Source organism: Bombus terrestris, chromosome 16 (genome assembly GCF_910591885.1).
Source record: "Bombus terrestris chromosome 16, iyBomTerr1.2, whole genome shotgun sequence".
NCBI lineage: Eukaryota > Metazoa > Arthropoda > Insecta > Hymenoptera > Apidae > Bombus > Bombus terrestris.
The window spans coordinates 7629071-7651410 of NC_063284.1; the positions used below are offsets into that span (position 1 = coordinate 7629071).

A 22340-nucleotide genomic window follows, 5' to 3' on the forward strand; every position below is an offset into this window, starting at 1 on the left:
ATGTAATCCCCCTCTCGTTGTACAACTTCTTCCCATTTTTCAAGTGCATTGATCCCTTATCGCCGTATGTTTATAAATCGACACATGAAATGTATACACAAAAGTCGGCGCGAACTTATGGGATGACCTAATATATAGATCTTAAATTTCCTAACGAAAGCATAGTTGATAAATCTCATCCTAGAACGTGATTGCCACATTTCGATTATTGTTCTACGCTCGTCAGAATAAAATCCGATAAAATAGCTATGGCAGCGTTACGGTTTCATAGAGGTAACACTATGCGACCTAGTAACTTTATGTTTTCAATAGTAAGATGGCACGATATTTTTATCTTTTTGCAAGTTAACATATGTTCTGATTTTAAAACTACGGGTCTTATTTTCTACATCTTTTCAATACTTATATCTCTCAATCGAAACTTTTTTGTGTAAAAACATCATGTTTCTTTCTACACATGAAAGAACTACTCGCTTCTTTACGTTTTTATGCGTATTTTTATCCAACGACCTTCCGAAGTTCTTTATGCAAGGCATAAATGCCTTCCCTGAATAAATCCCTGATGAGGCATTAGATGCTAAATGTAAATTTATGTTAATACATAAATGTATGATATAAAGCAATAAATATATATCCATTAATAATAGAATAAAGTAGTACGAAAATTATTTATTTGCCTACAATGATATTAATAGTAATAACAGTTAATTTAATGGGCATATTTAAATGACAATATATACGCGATTTTAAATCTGACTGAAGTTGTGCAGAATCTGCTGGATTTCTGCTGCCTTCCTGCCGTCTAATTACGCTGCGCAGAGTTTGTTACATTCTGCTGCCAATCTGCACGCAAATGGTCATCAGTGTAGTTATTAGGCTAGTTAATGTTTTATTGGGGAATGTAATAACGAATACAAAATACACGATATAGTTTATATTTTATAATTTTATAATTTTATATTCGCTGCTTTGTACCAAAGGAAACGAAAAATGAAGAAACAAGATATAGATAGAAAGAAAAAAATAGAAGATGACAGGAGCTAGATTAAGTAAGACGATACTAAAACTATATGGAAGATAGGGAAATAAGACTATTTCGACACGATAGCTTAAGAAGGGAAATACATTGAATCTTTTATATGGGTTAAATTTATTCGAAAATAGGAATAGAATAGTTTATTGGACGGAATCGTCGAACTGAACGCTACGTAGTTCATGACCGATATCTTGTCCGTGTTGACTCGGCCATCTGACGAGTACATGTTCCATAGTTGCGAGTTTTACGTGGTCGGAGCTGTGTAAGATTGCTGTATCTGGAACGTAAAAGTACCTGGAAGTTTAACGTAAAAGTATGTTGATCGTAGATTAAGGCAAATATAACGGGAAAGGTATTCTAGTTGTCATATTGGTTATACGTTATACTGGTTTGTTTCTTTTGCTAAAAATTGCCAGCGAACATGTGTTGCAGCTGGAGAAGTGAACTGTGGCGAACAACGACGAATAGCAAGAGGATTAAAGAAGAAGGGAAAAAAAGCGTTTAATCGCTGATAATGAGGAAATGGTGAGAAGACGAATTGCATAATAAAAATGTGTAAATAAAATAAGGGCGTACGAAATCTGGATGTGTGAAAGATTAAGAATGGAACATAATAGCGATGTTGATTTAGTGTAAGAGCTTGCGGAAACATGGATTAGTTTTGTGGAAATTGTAAAATATGTAAAAAGATTGTAGGTTAGATATATGAAAATTGAAAGAAGTAAGAAGAGAGTGAAAAGAGAGTATAAAATGATAATAGTTACTACTTAAGATAATATAATTTTGTGGATGGTAGAAGAATGGATTTATTTGGGTTTTAGGAGATTAAAGAATAAATAAAAATACATTTAGAAAATATATGTGAGTTTTTCATTTAATTATTAATCATAAATTGTAAAATTAGGATTGAAATATAATTGGTATATAGAATATAAATATAAATATAAATATAAGAAATATGTAGTTGTAAAATATGTGAATAATGGAATAGAATGCTATGATCAAAGGTAGTAATTATAATCTGAAAATATATTAGTAAAAACTAACACGGTTGGAATTTTGTAATTGCAGGGATACTATATGGAAAGTGATTAATGTTAAATAAATTCTATTTAAAGGAACGAAAGGTATTAGTAATAAAATATAAGAGTATTATTAAAGATAGTAATTATATAATTATAGGAAATGTGATGGTAAGTATGGTGGGTTGTAAGTGTGGATGAGATTTATGGCTTGGTACTCAGATAGAAAGGAAAGAAAAATGAATTCACTTGGCATCCGCGTATCTGTGACAGTCTCCAGGTCCGGTAATCCACGAATGAACGCATCTATTGCGTTATCTGCTAGCGGTTTAATGCTCTCATTCGTGATCTTCCCGTATTTGTCCTTGAGTGCAATCTGAGTTCCGTTGATAACAATGTGAATATGGTCATAGAAATTACCGACGATTTCATTATGGCACATACACCCCTAGCTATTTCACGTTGATAATACAGATACGTTTTATCGACTGCGAATTGATCTTTGAAATGTTTAATCAATACGTTATCGACGTAAAGTATATCTGTAAATGCTATAGTGGGCGTGATTCTATAGTTTAGATAATACTGCATTTACGAACAAACCTTGCAGTTCTTTAGGAATATGTTGCCATTCTTAATGTTTTGCAGAAAATCTTCCAAGGCATACTCGATCCATCGAAATATGGAATGTTAACGATCGTGTGATGATGTGTGAAGCACTCAGTTATCGATGACATTACCGTGTCGTTATTATTATTAGTAGTATTATTAATCTCTTGCCATACTTTGACGAGTCTGACTCGTATGAGAATTTTGAGCCAAACCTAAATATCACGAGTCAGGTTCGTGGTCTTAATCTCGGGCCAAGTATGAACGTCTCGAATGGGGTCTTTTGTCCCAATGTGCTACTTAATAGACATTTTCGTGGCGCAGATAACAGTTAAAAGCTAAACAAACATAGGCATTCGGAGAGACCAAGAAAGCTTCAGTCGTTCTTCAGTTCTTGCCATTGCACTGCATGAGTTGCTTCGACTTGCACGTTTCTTACGTATACTCTACAAAATGTAATATTTTTACGATCTTTTTTTTTTGTCAAACCCTCCATCATGTTTAAGAAAAGGAGCGAAATTACTAAAAAAGCAAATAATTCTAAAGAAAGAATTACAAGCAGTGATGAAGATTCTAATGACAGCAACGTGATTGTGCCAATGAGGAATCTCGCGAGAAGATTCATCATAGATGACAGTAGTGAAGAAGAAAATACAAAATCTGAATTGAGTGTTAAATGGGACTGGAAGGAAACTGATAATACACCAATAATTTGGAAATATTTCGAGTCTTGTGGTGTAAAAGACTATGTTTTAAATCAGCTAGGCGCGAATCACGGATTATTAGATTTATTTTTTATTGTGTTCGAGGAAAATTTGTGGGACATATTAATTACGCAACAAATCTTTACGCCCATCAAATAATAAACAATAAGAGAAAAAGGAAAGTGGATGATGCTTGGTTTCCAGTTACCCACGACGAAATGATGGCCTATTATGCGTTTTGTATTTTGATGACACAAGTCAAAAAACCAAATATACAAATATATTGGCCTAAACGAAAAGTCATACAGACACCTATTTGAAAAAGTAATGCGTTTTAAAAGATTTTGCTAGATATTACGATATTACTGGAACGAAAAATTTAATAACATTTACACGCCGGATAAAGATGTAAGTATCGATGAGTCATTAATGCGATAGTCAAACTCGAAGATGGTATCCCGCTGAGGGTAGCTATCCACGTGTTATTTAGCAATAAAGTTAGAAAAATTTACCACACGTCCAGCTGGACAAATTGTAAAGTACAAATTAAATAATAATAAAAAAAATTTTTTTACTTTTGTATATCCGTAACCTGAAAACCGCTGTTATGCAAAGAATAGAATTTAGTGAAACAAAAAAATTATTCTAAATAAGGTCCATGTTATTGTGCCCTTGAATATAAACAATGTTTTGAGTTACAAGGTCCAGAAACAAAGGAGCTATCAATAGATTTCTATTGCTATTTCTTGTAGCCTTTAGCTAAAGCTATAAGCTTAATTTTTTGGTAATGTCCTTTGCTATAAATATATGAACGTGCTCCGTATCGCTTTTATTGTATTATAACACTATAAGAGTGAGGATTTGGATCAGCATACACTATACACTATACTTATACTTAGTTTAATATATATTTCTATTACAAATTTATCCACGCGTTCCTATATCAGATAACCTCAACAGTCCAGAAGCACTTTTTCGGGTGACAATATTATGATAACTACGTTACACAGAAGATTTCATTACATTATCAGTCAACCCTAATAATTTCATAACTAATAATTTTCTAAATTTTCTGATATTTGTATTCTTCTTTATTATAATCTTGTAGACTATTAAAGCGTTTACAACTGTAATTCCCAGAAGCAGCTGAATGCCAAGTTTCCGGTACTGTTTGAGTCCTTTTATTTTTTTCAATATATTTTTCTATTACAAATGCATCCCCCCGTTTTTCTATCAGTCAACCTCAACAGTATTATTACTTATACAAGATTTGCTGTAATATATATGCTGTAATAATAATATGACCCAATTAAAATATTTTTTAAAAGTTTCTGGTTCAAATTCATTTGAATTCCACAAGAGCAGCATCGTGTGAAGTCAACACGGGCGCGGCTTCTCGCACTCAGTCGAAGATATCATGTTTCAAGTTCCGACGCTCTGTCTCCGCCGCTTCGGCTCCTTTCCCGACCATTCGAGCGCATTGCTTGAGCCCAGATTCTTCCGAGTTAAATGTGTTAAAAGTATGGCAAGGGGATAAGCACCGGTCGCGTTTGCACTTACGGCATTTTGGTAAATCATTTTACCTTATCGTGTCGGGAGATTCAAGTATGTTATAAGACAGTTCATGTACAAATTAATGCTAATTGAGAGAAAGAAAGAGCGAATTTGTAGAGTTAAATAATTTAGAACGATTCAGATATAGAGTGAATATATAATGTTGAAGTGGGTCTCATTTCAAGAAAAACTCCACATCTTTTGTAATGTTTAGTTTCCTTAGTCCTCAAAGCCATTGAGTATTGTTTAGCACTAAATCAATTTGATGGTCCTAACGAAATCTTGCAGCCCATCGAAACAACAACGTAGACAGTTTTCCAGGGTCAGCAGCCAGTAACAGTATGACTATCTCTGACTCTGGAACTCGGCGACATCCCTCCCAAAAGAGCCAAACCCATAGTATATAAACCTAACCCCAAAATCAGCTCTCGACACTCTGTTCTAACATTCTTAACCATGACTGTTGAATTCACATAACAAACTCTGCCAGCATATCTAAAGTCTGAATTTTTCTTACCTTGTTCGTGAAACGTTTAATCCTACGCGAAATCATTCGAACGATGCGAAGATTTAATTAAAATGATTTCTTAATTTCATCACTCTCCGTGTCTTCGATGTGACACCAGCATGCGGATCTGGAGTAGCATACACATTATACCAATACTTAAACTTAATTAAATATATTTCTATTGTGGTGGCACTCGAGCACGGAACTTTCCAACGGCTTCGCGACACAAAGCGCTATACCTTCAAAGCGTAAGGCCGACATACCTAATGTACCATCGATATCCCTACGGTTCTTTCGCCGAATATTCGGAAGAATGCATACGCGGCAACCGCGGCGGTACATCTAATAAACGCGTGTGTAGTAGGGATATCGAGAGGCAACTAAGGAAAAAATCCGTTTGGTTTCGAACAAAAGAGTCATTCTGCCTCAAGCCGCGAAGTGCGAAAGGTTCAGCATCATAGCGAAGCAAACACGAGCCGAGATACGCGATTGTAAACTTTCGATGGTTAATCATAATTGTGGATCGTATAAATTGTTGACTGGTGATTGTTAATAATAATAAACTTTTTGTTGAACATCTGAGTATTACCACGATATACCACCTCACTATTATACATTCATCCACGCATTTCCTCTCTGTATTACGAGGTAAAACCTTAACATATAAAGATCGGGTTATCTCATTGTTGCCACCAATTCGGTTGACTCGCGGGCCTATATTGTATATTCATGTCACTTATGTAACTACCCATTTGAGCGCTCTTTGCAGGTAGAGAGCGTCCTCTACCGAAGCTTCGATCAGAAGTGAAACTTCGAGAAACGGTTAGGAATGGGTCGCAGAATTTCTTTTGAGCTGGAGGAGGGGAACCACCTTCGACGAGGTACTGCACGTAGGGAAACATTACGCCAAGCTTATCTTCTTCGGAAATATCAAATTTATGATACCTTCTATTTTTGACACACGAAGTGCATAGAGAATCTAAAAGTATTGTTCGAAAATACTGAAGAATAGCTGCGTCCAAGCTAATTGGTCCGATTCAAAAGTAACCTCTTGTATTCGAACATGGATTAGAAAAATATCTATGAATATTTTCACATTTTTGTTTCATCGCATCGGTCGGAACAAAGCTTTCAGAGTAAATTAGAATATTTAGAGTAAGAGGAAAGGCATTGTTTTATTTTAGAATTGAACAGCATGTTTAATTTTGAAATTATTCTTTTGTCCTCCTAGCTTAATTATAAACGCATTTAATAAATATAGTCTTGTTTCTATAACTGGTTTTACTAGTTGAGCTTACAAGTTATGGACATAAAATATTAACTGTATTTTCACCGATTTTATGTATGTACAGAGAGTTAAATATAAATATAAGATATGTCCTATTTTTGACAAATGATACTATACCTTCGGATCGTTGGAGATTTGTTAGAAAAGGCTATCGCAAAAATGACTTTGATCTTAAATTTCAAGGTCAAAACTACAAAATAAAACAAATAATAAGTGTTTCTTGAGTTGGTTTTTGACATAAGTAACTTAATACTTTCCTAGATGGAATACTAAGATGCATCGACCAACGTATGAAGAAATGTTATTCTATTTATGAATAAGTATTTCACTTTCATATATCCTTTACATGTTTATCTGAAAAAGAATTAATAATATCAAATCGTGCTTTCTTCGACGCCATTAGATTCTTGCGTGAAAAGTTTTTTCATATAGTAAGCAATCTTGCAACAATGTAAGATCATGAATTTAAGTGCTTCATTCTATTTAAGATGGACTATTTCACGCGCTAAGAAATAATTTGCTGTTTCCTAATTAACATCAAGTTACTTACTTTTTATCTAACTATGAAACGTAAACGTATTGTAAATAATGTCCATGCAATGCATTCATCAGTAAATGAAGCTTTAAAATTATTTTACAATACAGCGATTGATTTGGGATTCATGGTTTTTTTTAAACTTTCTTTCCTCATGATGAGGTGCTACACGCTATAATAAAAAAAATTTGACTTTAAAATTCACCTTATTTGGATAAACTTCCGAATGTTACCAAACGCCAATCTAAACAAAATTTGATGAGAATCATTATATAAGATAATATACTTCAAATATAAAATATCAGCTTCGGGAAATCATGCGTTTCGAATATACTGACCCCTATATAATAATAGACTTGTTAGCTGCTATTAGGTAGCGTCGGCGACAATATTTCCGACCGTGATTTATCTAATCCAAACCAATTCTGATATCCTTCTTTAAAACGAGTGGGTCATTTTTTTCTGCCCATTGAACGTTTTTGAGCTTAGCTGTAAATATCTATTACATATTGGATCTTGTATCTTCTGGAGGTATGATTTCCCCATAAGATAAGATTTTATATTTCAGATCTACTACTATCTCGTCCTATGATATCCACCATATTTTGTCTTGATCGACTATCGGTATTCGGAACTACAACTCCTTTTCCAATAGTTCTTCGTCGATCCGAAAGTGTAGAATCACGTGTAAAAGCCGTAACATATGTTTGCAAACCCTGTACCAAGTTTTCCCCGATATTATACAGTGCATCACAGGTTTGTACAGTCGAACTTTTTCTAGATATTTTATGGCTATTATATAGAAACTCAACAATGAGACGTGATAAGTTTAGATCATTTTCTTGTTAATGGATCGATCGAAATTTTTTTTTGTTTGATATAACATGGTTCAAAGAGAGCTTTAAGATGGTCATTGTAAATTTTTTATTAATTTGTCTTTTTTCGAGTTTTCGAGGCTACCTCTAGTTTCTTATGGATAAACCTATTATCTTTTTACACTTATCATAACAAATATTATGCAATATATTCGTGCATATGCTGTCAAATATAAATATGTATAATGCTTTACTTGCTTTCTATAAAAATATGTATATGTATATACATCCGCTATTTTAATAATAATAATTACTAAAGGAAATAATGCCGTGTTTTCAACACACAAAGATATTCGGAGACGTAGCACATAGTGACATGTTTCGAAAAATTAAAAGTGATTGTTTACGAACGTAACGTTACAAGCTCATGTTTTCTACTACTTCTCACTACTTCTCATTAAAATTTTCGTCAAAATAGATCGCAAGGACAAGAATACGTTATTTGTATGCGTCAGGTCATACTTTTCTGCCAGTTAAAGATAAAATATTATTCGCAAAATAGTTCCATGTTTGGCATGGGACAAACTACTATTGCAGATTGTACAGGAAAGAGCTGCTGACTGTGGTACACGCATGGGAGAATTGTCTGGAATACTCAGCGTTAAGCAAGGGCTCAATGACGGAAACTCGATGGAGGATGGATGTTGATGAGAATAAAAAAACTGCACGTTTCAAATATATTGACCACACAACATAACTTAAACAGCGGCATGGGGACAAAACGAGTGTTCCATAAAATCTTTTCCACAATCTAACACGCCAAGTCTCCTAAGTACGAAAGTTGTATCGTAGGGAAAGTGAAAGAAAATCCACAATTAAATATACCAAGACTAGCGGAAATGAAGAACCGTAGAAAACTTAGATCTAAATCTAAAGGTCTTGGAACCGTTACGAGAAAAATGTAAAAAGTTTCAGTACAAAGAATTCAGAAAATGTTTAAGACTAACTGGGTACAGTGACTGGTAGAGTAGCCAAGAATGAACTCTTTATTTATAAGGTAAATGGGAGAAAACGAATAAACTTCACAAAGGAGTTAATTTTTATGACTAAATCGAGATGGAAAAATATGACGTCTGTGAACGAAGGCAACTTTAATATCCATAATTTTGATACAAGAACTAGAGTTGTGCACTTTTTATTTGAAAAGAAAATAATGAATTAATAGATCAAAAAATTATTCCAGACGAGATAAATAAATATATTCGAATATTGTTGAAAAGCAATAGTTTCCATATAGGCTATACACAGTTGAACTTATTTTATGTATTTTTAGAGTCACGAGTTTGTTTCGTCACACATTCGTTTCTTTGGTTAGCTAGCGTTTACCGAGTAGTTACTTTTATTTATTATTTACATGTAATAAAATATTTTCAAATTTAATTCATATGTGTTGGTTGGTGATCATCAATCAACTCTAGTCAATGGGATGTGAGTCGAGATGATCATGAGAGATAGGAAACTAGATGTAAGACAAGTGCTCGTGATGGAGAATTTTGAGGTTAGCCTGAGTGCAGAAACTCTGTGAATCAAAATAACCATGCAAGTTTATCAGGGCTCTAGATATTGCATGAAAACAACTTCGACACATGGAAGATACAAATAGAAGCACTGCTCATAGAAAACGACGTGTGAGATTTGGTGAACGGAAGAAAAATGAAAACGAGCCACGATGATGCCAGAGAAACCGGCGATAGTGAAATGAAATTCAATATAATTCTCTTGGTAAATCCGTTGGAAATAAAAGTCAAAGGATGTAGTAGCGCCTGCGAAGCATAACTAATGTTGGATAGTATATATTAATCTCGGACGACAGCTCAGAAAGGCATTCTGTTAAAATAACACATCTTGTAATGAATGCAAAATTATGGCAATGTATGTAAATTCTTTGATACAGTTGATAAGCTAAACGAAATAGAGGTTCTCCGAAAAAGGGGAAATCGAAAGAGAGTAGGTTGCGCAATCGGAAGGATTTCAAATTTAGATGTCATCGGTGTAGAGAAATCACCTACAAAGCCAATGAATGCAAGAAAAAAAGGGAAAGAGCTAATCGCTTGCGAACAGCCATAAACTGTATTGTATTGCGCGCGAATGAAGATTTCTCGGATACGAAAACAGCGAATCGAGCGGAAAGTAGCGCTGCGATAATGTTTAGTGTTTGGACTGCATAGCGAACATGGAATTTAGCTACTAGTGCGTCGTTTGAAATTGTTGCGAGGTGAAAGGTACCATTCGCTGTCGATGTTAAAAGAGAGAAGGAAAATATGACCTTGAAAAATACGTTGGAAGACTATAAAGTTGCCGCTTACAAATAGTTCGGTAAGAAAAGACGAGATATTCGACTTGATACATTCGAATCTTTGCGGCTCCATGAAGATTCTATCTGTTGGAAAGGCCAAGTACTTTATCACATTTATCGACGATAAATCATATTGCGAGGTAAGCTTTTTCAAACGTAAAAGTGAGGCTTCTGACGCTTTTAGGGATTTCAAAGTTATGGTAGAGAAAACCAGAAGGAGAGAATAATAAAATATCACTGATCGGACAATGGTACCGCTTTCTTGCCTAGAATATTCTGGAGATTTCGTTAGTACTATCGGCAATTGTCTATAACGTGAGCGTGCCAAGCGCACGATTTCTTTTTGTTGTGTGCAGTAAAAGCGATACATTGTTCTTTTTGTAATCTCTATTATATTAAAGCGATTTACAATAATTTTAATCATCAGGTGTAGAATACTTGAACAAGGAATTCGAACAATCTTCGAAACAATAGGGAATTCTTGCGAAGACTTACCGTTTTGAACGAAAGCGATTTTAGCTACGAATTACATATGCAATTGCTGCCCAAGCAAGTAGGACAAACAACATTCTACACCTGAATTGAAATTACACCAGACGTGAGACATATAAATATAAACCTATAAATATAAATATAAATATTGATTATTTGGGAATTTGCATTTGTTCTCGATCAGAAAACTAGAAAAAGAAAATTTGAGGAACATACCAAACAAGGAATACTTTCGTGCTATTCATGTCCGTGGGATACAGGGTCTGGAACCAGGAAGAGAGAAAGATAATAGCGCCAAGAGACGTCTCGTTTTTAGAAACTTTTAAAGATTATGCCCTGAAAGAAGTCGAACGTTAAAGATGAAACGCTTGAAGATGACGAGGTTGAAAGTGAAAAGATATAGTAGACTAAGTAGACTAAGTAGAGTAAAAGATTAAGTAGACTATTAGGTTAGATAGTGTTACCTATTAAGTAGGCTATTGCAGGGGAATTAGGTCGTGCAAAATATGTTCAATCCGGATGGAGCTCGACTGGTGGCTCGAGGATTTGCCGAATGTTTCGGGATCCACTTTAACGAGACTTTTCCATCAGTAACTCTTATGTCCTCTATGCTCCATGTTTTGGCCATAACGACTAGAAACGGAATGCACACCGTTTATGGATTACACACCGTTCTGTGTCGTATCTCACACTCGCGCACTCGTCTGCATAAGAGTTCACACTCATTCTTCACACCAATCATGTACTAACTGGTTCGGAATTTTTCCCTCAGTAATATAGAAAAATCTTTTCACTTTCAATAGCCATATGTCGTCTGGTAATCCTCAAACCTTTCACCAACCCTGTTCAACTGAAATAAAATTGTTTGCAAATAAATACTAAAATATAGTTCGAGAATATAATTTTGTCATAACTTATTTGTTGTTTGATGTATTGTCTCTATTTTGATGTATATATTGAGTATTGATAATATAATGAGTAATTAAAACAATTACTTTTACTTAAAATTTCACATCTCAAAAAATATTTTTATATTGAAGTTGTGAATTTTGATTTCGGCCACGAATATCCACTTTTTAGTCCATTCCAAATGGATTCCAATTCCAAATTGTGTAGCGGTCAAGACGAACAATGTTTTCCTATATATATATATAAGGAATGAACTCGCTAAGTTGAAGATATTCATGAAAAACTGTTGGCCCAACACAGTGTATCTCTGCCTATAGATGTACGCTGTGGCAGCGACTGCGTCTGTATTCGTTACTGGTCGCCGGTTAGTTATCTTACGGTTGGGAGTTGTGCACAATTCCATTTGTGAAAGCGCAAGAAATGTCCATCATAACAATTAAAAGCGAATATTAACAATGTATTGGCTTTAGATTTAGGTTAGACTTTCCAATCCGGTTGTTGCGAGGTGATTGTCAACGCTTGCGTAAAGTAATAATGATTATTCTGTTGCATAAAATAATATCAATTATTCATTTGTCTATTTTTTTTTATAATTAATTTGTTACAATTTCACGCAAGCTGCCTTGTGGTGACCGCATTGAGAAATCTAACTCAAACCAAAATCCCGCATATATAAATACGTTGCTTTACGAGGCCTTTAAGCTTGCTTGATAATCATTTACAAACAGAAGATAAGTGACCGACATTTAGTAACCAAACTGATGCGTATGCTGCGACAGACGCATAAGTATAGGCAGAACTTATTGTAGTGGCATCGGCTCTTTTCCGCGGACATCTCGCAAACTAAAGCCAACCGTCGGTTATATATGTATAAAAAATTCTTCAAAATGTTTATATCTATAATATGTTTAAAAATCGTCGAAATCAGGAGGTAGTTAACGTTTCTATAGTTTCCAATTTAGATTTTACCAGGTTAATTTAAAAACATATTTTTTTACAAATTTATAACATTTAGGCGCTTCGAAATCCATACATACTATTCCTGTTTGATTCTGTGATTAGATATAGGATTATGAAGATAAAATTATGAAATTTTAAGTGAAACTAATTGTTTTAATTTCTCGTTGTTTTTAAAATAAATAAATCTGCAAACATGTTTTCCTCGCCAGCCGTGAGGTGGCTGGTAACCAATTCTAACACACACGCTGATACGGGAGTACAATTATAGGCAGAATTTACGAATCGTGGATACCTTGGAAAGTAAAACCTACGGTCGGTTATATGTATAGGAGCAAATTGTCCAAAAGGTAAAGCTTTACAACATATTTAAAAATTGTGGAAATTGGAGAGGAGGTAGCTCTTCAGAAATTTCATCTAGTTCTATATTTCATTTTTATTTTAATTTTTAAATATTTACTCTTTTTTTATTGCACCAATTAAAAATAACATTTTGTCTACTTTATGATGGTTACAAAATCGCTTGAAATATTCATATAGGCGTTTGCCAAATTCTTCATCGTGGTAGTCTGATTTTCCTCCAAACCATTGTTTTACTGGTCATCATTCTGTTTCAATATGTTAGGTGTGAGCCTCATCTAGTGCTGTAATAAAAGAATTGCGTATAACACTTTTTCCCTTCTCATTAACTTCACCGGCTATCGGGAGGGGATTTAATCTATCTTAATTTAAATCTAATTTGTTTTCTATTTTTACAATTCACTACGTATGTTCACAGATTCAATCTATATATAAATTCAATAGTGTGATTAACAGTTTTATGTATATAGCACTCTGTTGCTAACCTACTGCAGCTTTTAAAACTATTGGTATGTATCTCTGAACCAATGATAACATATTCTTTAGTAACAGAGATGAGAATTGATGATTAATCCAGCAATCATCTGTATGTGTATCGATGATTCCAAGCAGTCAGTGCCTGCAAATCATCCTTCCTCGATTATACTTTCTTTTACCTGGTTTGGTTTCATCAATCTAATTAAAGAATGAGGACATACAATTTTTGAAATGTGTAAAAGTTAAGTAATAAAGGTGAAAGAAACTTGAAGTATTAGCGTACATTAATAACGATAGGAGAACCATATTCTACTTAGTTATAGACAACTCATAACAACTTGGCAACTCAACTCTCGACTCCTCACAACTCGACTCTTAGTTAACGATTCCCCATATCTCGACTCTCAACTTACGACTGCTTGTTAATTCGTCCTTCTCCCTTAAGCATCCCTTTGTCTTCTCTCATAGCCCCACCACGCATGTGTTCCGTAACCGTCCGCGGTCATGGTCACGTAGGGCTTCTCCCGCGTAACTATTCGACTGAAGGACGGACGACACATTGATGGGCTGTTCGACTCATTAAAGTTTCCAGACCTTTTTGTCCTGTTGACATTTAGGTTTTCTCGCAACATTGTTTATGATTCATCCGATATTTCTTATGCAATTTGTCCACGATACTACAATATTACAGCTTATCTAACAAATATCAGGATAAATTGAAGAATAAACTATCTGTTAGCGCAAAATATTCGCAGTTATACGCAGATTAGACTTTGAACCTTTTAACGAGTCACATCTCGCACGTGGCTTTAACTAGCATTATTAACGCAGAGCATATCGAATCGCGCCATCAGTTACGTAACGGACATGAATATTTTATTTTGAAAGTGAATGTAGTATTTGAAACTGAGTTTGTGTTACGAAATGAGATCACAGTGAACAGTTTCAGCACACGGAAACATGAAATATACAGATCATACGATTTATGCAAGTGTTATTTGAGGGACATTACAACAGGAGTTTCAAGAACGAGACAGCAGTCTTTCAAAGATATTGCATCTGTTGATAAATTGCAACAAGCATCAACCTTTTTGTGAAGTTTGCAATCTTTCCTTACCTTGGATAATACAATTTCAAATATCAGTTATCAATATCAAATGTGACGCATGTTTCTTTTAGTCTGTCGTTGCGGACTTTTGTCCAATTAGCGAATATTCATACCGACAGTTATCGTACCTACACTGCTCTAACGTACTTTGTACCGATGGCATTCAACTGCCTATGTCGCTGAATCAAATTAGCAAATTTAAGAAATGTAATGATATATCTATAAACGTTCATAGATGGGAAAATGAAGAGTACGTATCACTTCATCTAACTGCGGAAGCATGTCAATTTGCTATTCATTGAAGATTATTTTGCTGGCATATAATTTGCTATGTATCAATGCAAATTAGCGCTCATTGATATAAATAATATGTCACCATCGCGAGGACCTTTTTTCAGTTACCTCACTGTCTTATTTCGCAAAATGAATTAGACATCTATACTATCAATTGCGAGCGAATGACATTTCTATCCCAGCCACGAGAAGAAATAGCGGAATAAAAAATCGGTTTCGTTATAACTGCCATATTATCGACAAACTCGATATATAATCAACCATCGTTATTTGTCGCAGTGTTTAAGACACGAGATTGAAATTGGGAAGTGTACATCGTATTCTTTAATTTCAACAATCGCGGTGATTGCGGGATTGCATCGATTTAAGTATCAGGATTCATACGAACGCTGTGAGGGATTTTTCGAAAGATTTGTTTAAATTAATGAATAACGTGATCTTTGGTAAAACAATGGGCAATTTGCGCAACCATACAGACGTGAAATTAGCCACGCGTTGAGACCGTGCTGAACGACTGATTGCCAGACCGAATTTCTATAGTCCTTGAGAATTTGCGGAGTTAAATAAAGCGTTAAATGCAACAAACTTTTGTACGTGAAAATGTGTATCTTGGATATATTCAAAACATTAATTTATTGGGGTACGTGTCGAATTTGACTCAATATATCGTGGAAAAATGAATTAATAAAATTAAGGCTGTATATAGGCAGACGTGCATCTAACATACATTCAAACGTTTACATTTGCATTTAAACATCTACATTTAAACATGTACATGTACATTTATATAGACATCATTTTGTACAATTATCTATATACATCTTTAATTTTAGTAATCTGTGTATACATTCTTTGCTGTTATCGATGGCTACAGATGTACATATACAACATCAATTTTGTGGATATTGCTAAAAAAATAAAGACACGGAGTAGTAATAAGTCTCTTTACTTAAATTAAAATATATAGTTTTGTTTATCCATGAGTTATGAGAGGTATCGGATCCTAGTCATTTTACATATCTTTTATTTCCTTTTTTGCATAACCTTGTCCAGTAGAGGTATGTTGGCGACAATACATCTTCGTGTCAATATAATATTATAGATAGCCTGTTGCTATTTAAGATCATTTTATTTATGTGTTATTAACTTCTCTATAGATTCTTTTTTTTTATTTAATTTGTACTTTACAATTTGTCCAGCTGGACATTCGGTAAATTTTTCTAGCTATTCCCTGCAGATGGGCACATATAGAAAGTACGAAGGTTAACTATGTCATTATCATATTAAGTTGGCAACTAAGTGATTGCGGATTTTACTATTAGGTGGTAATGACAAAATCACATTCTTTTTTGTTTGCAGTTTTAGGACATAACTAAATGTTTCTTTAATGTAGATATTTTAATATGTATACATACGTGCATCTGTTAATACAATTTTTATTGGTACTATCCCACTGATAATTCTTTTGACATTTGAATATAATTTGTATTATTTAGACTTCAATTTCCTCATACATTTTTGTTCTGCATAAATAAAATCTTTGTTATCTTTCAAATTCGGGAACAATATTTGATAGTTATTAGACGTAGAAACAAATATCGTGCTATTTTTACCTAGTGTATATATCTATTGTTAGCTATCAGTAAAAAATGTAAGTGATGTATGCTATTACACAAAAAACGCCAGTTGATGTAAGACATATGTTAATAAACATTCAATATATAAACAATATTTTTTAAATAGTAACTATAAAGTAGAAACTATATTTTTTTTAGAATCCTCTAGCAACAACTTGTCCCTAGAAACAAGAAAAGTAAGAAATAAATGGAATAACGTCGAATACAAGTGTATTAATTTGCATGATCGTACTGCTTTTTGCAAATTGCGCAAGCTTTTTATCGTTAACAATTCCAAAGGAGTATGTTTTATTTCGAGTAGGAAGTGCGACACTGCACACTGTACGACACGCTGCGTGTGATGATAGTTAATCACTAATCATCAGTGACAATCTTCCTTGGTTGATTATTTGTATATGTTATTTGTATAAGAATTCAGCGCAGATTAAAATCGATTTTTGCTGATTTCGTCTAAGGAATATATACACTCGAACTCACTAACGGCGTCGATCATTGCCTCGAGGGAAAGAAATTGGTATGGACCGAAATTATTATCATCGAATTTTATTTTTTGATTTAGAAATGAACGCTTCATTTTCAAAAGTTTAGTGTATCCTCTAAAATCGAAAGCCAAGGTTTTCCATAGCTAAATATGACAATGATGAATAACTTGCTTTAGTAATTAATTTACCAATTAATTAATAAGTTATTGACTTAATTTCTAAATTTGAATTAAGTACTAAAATTATATTAATTGATTTATTATTTTGAATACCGATTTGAAAACAAATTTCATGTAAAAAATAACAATTCGTTACATTTAAGTTAAAGATACAGATATTATATAAATATGCACATTTCAATCATTTTCGTAGTTTTCTAAAAAATTTTTTATGTGAATAGTTCCTTTTGTGGTTTGTGCTATATAACACACGTTATGTAAATAGACAAATCAATGATATACTACATATGAAGTGCACACTTTCAGGTCTTATTTCGTATCATATCATTGTTTACGAAGCTGCGAATCGATATTTTGCATTTTATCGAAATCAAAAATATTTCAAATTTCTTATTTTCATCGGCATCATAACTTTTCTAAAGATTTTATATTGTTCAACGGCGAGTGTAGCAATCATGTGGTTGTGATTGGAACATAACTTTCTAATTACGTATTTTATGTTACCACCTCATCATACATTATTTGCCTAAATTAGGGGTATCTATGTCAATCGCATTGTTTGAAGACCTTTATCAGATCAAACCGTTAGATTCAACCATCAGATTCAACCGTTATTTTATCTATTCATGAAAACATGAAAATTGTAAGTTTTTGTTAAAAAGTTTCCGGCATATTATAGTTTTTGAGAAAGTGAGACCTAACGTGGAACACAACTAAGAATCAAATGTGAAAGACAAATGTAACAGAAGCATTGAATTTTTATAACTTTTCTACAATAATGAAACTTATTTATTTTTGGGCAAAGTTGAAAATGTCATTTCATATGTAGGAACCTCATATGTAAATTTAATGCTTTAGTGTACCGTTGGCAATTAAACGTTGTAGTGTTAATAATTTTATAACAATAATTTAAAAATATTTGAAAAATAACGATTATTCCTTTCTTAACGTATATAACTCATGCCGTGCCTTCATTTTTTTAAATCCTTAGATTAATACTTACTGCTAATGCTTACTAATTGCAGCTTAACATTCCTTCAAGGAACTTAAGTAATTTAGTCACATTTCCAAAATGTTTAATCACAGCTTGCTTCTTGCTTTGGTTCACTTCAATTGTTTTGTTTTTCCAAAAGGAGGAGTTAAATCTATATCTAAAAAAAAAAAAAAAAAAAAATGGTGTGAGTTGAAGTCTAATTAAAAGATGTTGGAGATGAGTGGAATGTAATAATAATGTACATGTAAACCTGTATATTTTTAGTATACGCGGTAATCGTATAATAGGGTATTACTTCAATTATTGAACTCTTGTTACTAAAAGTAAAAATCTGGCGGGCCTGTGTTAGTTTAGTTCTAAAGTTTTCTAAATTTTAACATTTTCAAAGGCTCTATGTGACTACAAAAATCTCAGATTCTTGATTACAGGCAAATATTTTTTCGTTTTCATCTCGTAATCGTTAGAGAATTGCTTTCCTTGCCTTCATTAGAAATTTCTTTATCCAAAAAGTTCGTCAAAGAGAAGTGTTCGCCTAATGGAGGGTACATCTCAAGATTGCAGTGAATACGCTAGTTTTTTATTTTTAATAATATTAGTTGAATAATTATTATTACATTCAAGTACTTCATCTCGAAGATAGTATCCCGCTGGGAGCAGCCATCCACATGTTATTTAGCAATAAAGTTAGAAAAAATTACCAAATGTTCAGCTGGACAATTTGTAAAGTACAAATTAAATAAATAAAAAATAGTATTTAATGATAATGCTGTTTAAGAAATTTAAGATGATTAAGGAATCTTGTTTTCTTTCTAGTATATTTTTAAACAAAACCCTTTTCGTTTTAATTGTGTTAATTTTTTGTTGGGATCTCACTTAGAGCAAAGCGAAAACGAGATATAATTATATCACTATTTTCATTTAGATTATCATTACTTTCGTTGTTCTCATTTTCATTTTTATAGTCATCCATTACAAATATATATTAATAATCGAAATACATTTTTCATTTATTTAGCAGAAGTACAAATGTACATAAGTTAATTTATATTTGTTTATTTAATATTTGTTTTTCTTTTCTGTCCGATATTGTCCGAACAATCAAACTACTACAATCAATCAAAGTACTACTGGAAAATGTACAAAAAATTCAAATCCTGCTGTAATTAAACATTAACAACGTAACAAATTCGAATGAATGACGAAGCTCATAAAAACAGAACAACATCAACAATGCATTATATTAAATTTTAATTAAATACGATAGACAAAAAGAACTAATTTATTATTTTGTATTGTCTTATTACTTTATTTTGAATATTTTACATTGATTTTAATACATCATTTATTAAATATTTCAATTTCCATAGTTTTAACAGAAAATGTTAACAGTTCTTCTTTTTACGTTTTAGTTAATTGCCAACGTAGGCGAAGGACTGCGTGTTTTCTTTAATTGCGACCAGTGGATGTAAAAAAAATGATGAATAAAGAGGATTCTCCGCAGATCATTGAACCTACCTACTCGCTTGTCTTCAACTTTGAAAAAAACTACTTTTATCCAGATACTCAAATATGGCTCCAGAACAATTTTCAGTACTGCTACTACTGCTGTATTATTTACGTGATCCTAATTTTTGGCGGGAAATATTACATGTCGAGTAGACCAAAGTTTGATTTGAAGGGTCCGCTTGCATTATGGAGTGGATTGTTTGCAGTGTTCTCCATTATCGGATTTTCTAGAACAGCACCGGAAATGTTCTCTACATTGAGACACCATGGGTTTTACCACAGTATTTGCATACCTAGGTAATGCTACTTTCATATTTTTACCTTTTAATATATTTTCAGGTGAATGGCGATTTTAAAAAATAATTGTTAATGAAACATTATTAATGAAATGAATTGTTATATGAAATAATTTCTTACGCTTGGTATTTAGTGAACATTGATATATGGAAAGCGTTAGTGAAATAGGAAATACATTTTTAATAGTTGTTTACGATATTATTCTTATAATAATTCTCTAAAAACATTTCACGTATAAATTTGTATCTGAAATGAGTTTTATCGATTGATATAATCAGTTATGTCTACCAATTCGCAACATATCGACCTATACTATACACATTGTATGATTATATTTCCAAATCAAAATAACAAAGTTCTTATTGTTTCATTGTATGGAACATAATACATGGCTTTGATTTAAATGTCATATTCACAAAATGAATCGATATTTTAAATATGTTAATTTATGATATACAATAAGAATGGAATTATTTTCTTTTCAGCAACTTTTTCCAAGATCATGTTTGTGGCTTTTGGACATGGGTATTTATCCTATCAAAGATCCCAGAATTTGGCGATACGATCTTCATTGTGTTACGAAAGCAACCATTGATATTTCTACATTTTTACCATCATTTAACTGTTGTTCTTTACTCTTGGTTCACATATACGGAGACCACAGCAGCCACAAGGTGGTATACCGTAATGAACTACTTTGTTCATTCCTGGATGTATTCTTATTATTCTTTGAAAGCAATGCAATACAAATTACCAAAAGGCTTTGCTATGATGATTACTACGATGCAGATGTTACAAATGGTGATAGGTTGCGTTGTAACTATTGCGGCTTATTATTATCGAGAAAGTTGTGGACTTGAATGCTATACTACGCGTAAAAATTTTATATTTGGTTTTGCCATGTACTTCAGTTATTTAATCCTATTTGGAAAATTCTTCTTCGAGGCTTATCTTTTCGACAAACGGAAAAACAAAGTCGAAGAGAACATTCACGTCAATGGAAGAAAGGAGTGTTATAAACCAAAAGCTAGCTAAAGTATATCAAAGTTTTTGAAATCTTTTTCTATAAACGCTTTCTGATAACATTTCGTGAAAACACTTATAACGTGTTTTAGGAGTCTGCATTAGTTTACAACGATAAAAATTGGTTGTGACATAATGCAAGTGATAAGATATTTAATTATTGTAAAACATTTAGTGTATTTGATCTTAAGGTATGGGAGATGATGGTTTTCAAAAAAGTTGCTCGTGAAGAAGTTAGAATAAATGCAAAATCAAGAGTGAAATTTCGTTAAGCATATCTTCGAAATATTTTTAGGTAACATTAGTAAGAAAAATGGATTCACAAAAAATAAGATACGTTCGGATATGTGATTTTAACCGTATTTTGCCGAATAAATTTATTCTTAAATATGGTATATCATTTTAATGACAAATAGTCATATTTCATGTAATCAATAATTGATGACTTCTTGGAATTTTTGACTTGACTGACACTGATTAAATGTCCAATAATATTAAAGGTTATTACGACGCTTGCTCTAATATCGTCATTATACTCATTGAAAATCTCTGATCGTAAAATAAATACAGAATGAACAACAGTGCATATCAATGCATAAACATTGTGAAAAAAGCTTTGTTAATTAAAGAACAAAATTCAGTGTGTCTATGTATATAGTGTAATCGTAATCCATGGCTATATAAGGAAAGAGGAAATTAATAAAAGCAGAAAGAAAGTTTATATTTTCGACTTCCTTTTACAAATACCTACTTTTACCATCCGTACAAACTTTCACAACGTAAACAATCTTACAAAACTGATTATCTATTTCGTTTATTTCTAAACTATTGTATTATATTGCATGATTTATTTCTGAACAATATTTTGTGCAAATTGTTATATGCTAATTGGCCCAGTGACCTAGCTGGGTGGCTTACCCAAATGGGATCATCTAAATATCTTCCTTATTTACGGAAAAACTTCACAGGACAAAGTTACACGACTGAAGAGGCACTACAATGGCGAAAGAATATTTCCTGAAATTAATTTCTTTTTCCTAGAATTTCAAGGACGTCGGTATATTTTTAAACAGAAACCTATATTTCTTTACCCACCTATTAATGCATTTTTTTTATTTTTGTTGAAGTGGTCACCACTTCTAGGAAAACTCCACATCTGGTCTTTTTAGCTTTCTCAAGCGCTGAAGCCATCAACAGC

At 32.9% G+C, this 22340-nt stretch overlaps 1 protein-coding gene and 2 long non-coding RNA genes across 6 annotated transcripts; 2 read left to right on the forward strand and 1 right to left on the reverse strand.

The window, feature by feature from the left end:
• Window positions 1–965: 965 nt before the first annotated feature.
• On the reverse strand, window positions 966–12252 carry LOC125386553. 3 transcript variants are annotated; one of them, XR_007226817.1, is made up of 4 exons: window positions 11915–12252; window positions 11384–11769; window positions 11136–11255; window positions 966–1313 (listed from the first exon to the last, which is right to left on the reverse strand). It is a non-coding gene; the product is annotated as an uncharacterized LOC125386553 (long non-coding RNA). The 3 variants fall into 3 exon arrangements; XR_007226815.1 differs by lacking the exon at window positions 11915–12252 and having other exon boundaries at window positions 11384–11904; XR_007226816.1 differs by lacking the exon at window positions 11915–12252 and having other exon boundaries at window positions 966–1330; window positions 11384–11904.
• LOC125386552 lies at window positions 1252–1894 on the forward strand. The gene is made up of 2 exons (XR_007226814.1): window positions 1252–1388; window positions 1469–1894. It is a non-coding gene; the product is annotated as an uncharacterized LOC125386552 (long non-coding RNA).
• Window positions 9482–21863, forward strand: LOC100643669 (elongation of very long chain fatty acids protein 6). Of its 2 annotated transcripts, none has more exons than XM_003401835.3 (3): window positions 9482–10567; window positions 19726–20119; window positions 20605–21863. In XM_003401835.3, exons 2-3 carry the CDS (start codon window positions 19791–19793, stop codon window positions 21152–21154), a joined length of 879 nt encoding a protein of 292 aa, XP_003401883.2. In that variant the 5' UTR covers window positions 9482–10567; window positions 19726–19790; the 3' UTR covers window positions 21155–21863. The 2 variants fall into 2 exon arrangements, with proteins under 2 accessions (XP_003401883.2, XP_012173305.2); XM_012317915.3 differs by lacking the exon at window positions 9482–10567 and adding an exon at window positions 16948–17175.
• Window positions 21864–22340: the final 477 nt, after the last annotated feature.